The sequence below is a fragment of the Entamoeba dispar genome, genomic scaffold (genome assembly GCF_000209125.1).
Source record: "Entamoeba dispar SAW760 scf_1105229461663 genomic scaffold, whole genome shotgun sequence".
In the NCBI taxonomy this organism is placed as follows: Eukaryota; Evosea; order Mastigamoebida; family Endamoebidae; genus Entamoeba; species Entamoeba dispar.
The window spans coordinates 3,038-4,303 of NW_001854805.1; the positions used below are offsets into that span (position 1 = coordinate 3,038).

Sequence of the window (1,266 nt, forward strand, 5' to 3'; positions counted from 1 at the left end):
GAACATTTAATAAAGTATTCATTTACTAATTTATAAATTGAAAAATGAATATTAATGGAAAATAATGAAGTACATTTACACAAACAATTATTACTTATTTAACTAATTGTAATTGGAATAATAAATTCATTAATAATTGTTTTTTCAATTTCTCTTCCATTCATTAATTTTAAACTCTACAATAATTCAATACTAACTAATGCTGGTTCATTATAAAATATTCTTTTCATTTATGAATTTTAATTTTTCTAAAGGAATTGATGTTAATAATGAACGTTATTATAAATTAATATATTCTATTTGTATTATTTATTGTTAGAATGTTAATATTTGTTAATGACCTACATCCCAAAACCAATTATCTTTTAATTCTTTATTTATTGTTGGTATTGTAACTTGTGTTAATTGACTCTAATATTTAAAACTATATTCTCTGAGTGATTTGATTTCTGATGGTATTGTAGTTCCATATTTCTTTCTATCTTTTTCTGTATATTCTATATTTTTACAGATATTTCCTTGTTCTTTTTTGAATAAATATGTTAAATAATCTACTGGATACCATATTACATATTTAAATATTTTTCCATCATTAAATATTTCATCTTTTTCATTATAAATATGAAATGTTTCAATATTAGGAAATAATTTTCTTGAATATTCATTTAATGGAATTGGATTAAAATGAAATCGTTCAATATTTCCTTGAAATCTTTTAACTCCTATTTCTAAATTAATAAAATCTTTAATGTCATTAAAATATTTTGATGTTATCATTATTTCATTATATCCTAATTTCATTATTGATTTATTATTTATTAGTTGTTTTTATTAGTTCTTTTATTTTTATATTTTAATTTCTTCTTTTTTATTCTTTATCATCATTCTATTTTTATTAATTGATGTTTATTATGAAAAACATTAAATAATAAGAAATAAAATATGAATAAAATGAATGATATAATGAATGATAAACAATTATGAATTCATTTATTCTATTTTCTTTTATTTTTATTCATTCTTAATTTATTCTTTTCTTTCTTTATTTTTATTATTATTAATTAGATTCGAAGATATCACATCAGAGACAACACACACTTCCCTAAATTATTATCATCATTCAAATCTACCGGTTATGGACTGATTATAATGTTGTATTTAGTTAGAAAAACATCATAATCAATGCTACAAGAATATCAGTGATTATTAATTACAATCATGTGATATCATTGATAATAAACGAATGGGTATTTATAAAGATGTTAT

The 1,266-nt window shown here is 19.0% G+C and overlaps 2 protein-coding genes across 2 annotated transcripts in view, besides 4 other annotated features; both read right to left on the reverse strand.

Moving 5' to 3' along the window:
• EDI_347310 (heat shock protein, putative) overlaps positions 1-6 on the reverse strand; it is a gene marked incomplete at both ends in the record, with an annotated part of 1,653 nt that extends 1,647 nt beyond the window's left edge. Inside the window, one exon of the mRNA XM_001733387.1 lies at positions 1-6. This exon is cut by the window's left edge and continues 1,647 nt beyond it. Within this exon, the coding sequence (XP_001733439.1) occupies positions 1-6 (6 nt within the window).
• Positions 7-276: 270 nt separating this feature from the next.
• Positions 277-314: a sequence feature (AT_rich).
• A 97-nt stretch (positions 315-411) lies between these two features.
• On the reverse strand, positions 412-801 carry EDI_347520 (uncharacterized protein; the record flags this gene model as incomplete). The annotated part of the gene is made up of 1 exon (XM_001738712.1): positions 412-801. One exon carries the CDS (start codon positions 799-801, stop codon positions 412-414), a length of 390 nt encoding a protein of 129 aa, XP_001738764.1.
• Positions 761-911: a microsatellite.
• Positions 912-989: 78 nt separating this feature from the next.
• Positions 990-1,056: a microsatellite.
• Positions 1,057-1,063: 7 nt separating this feature from the next.
• Positions 1,064-1,266: a repeat region.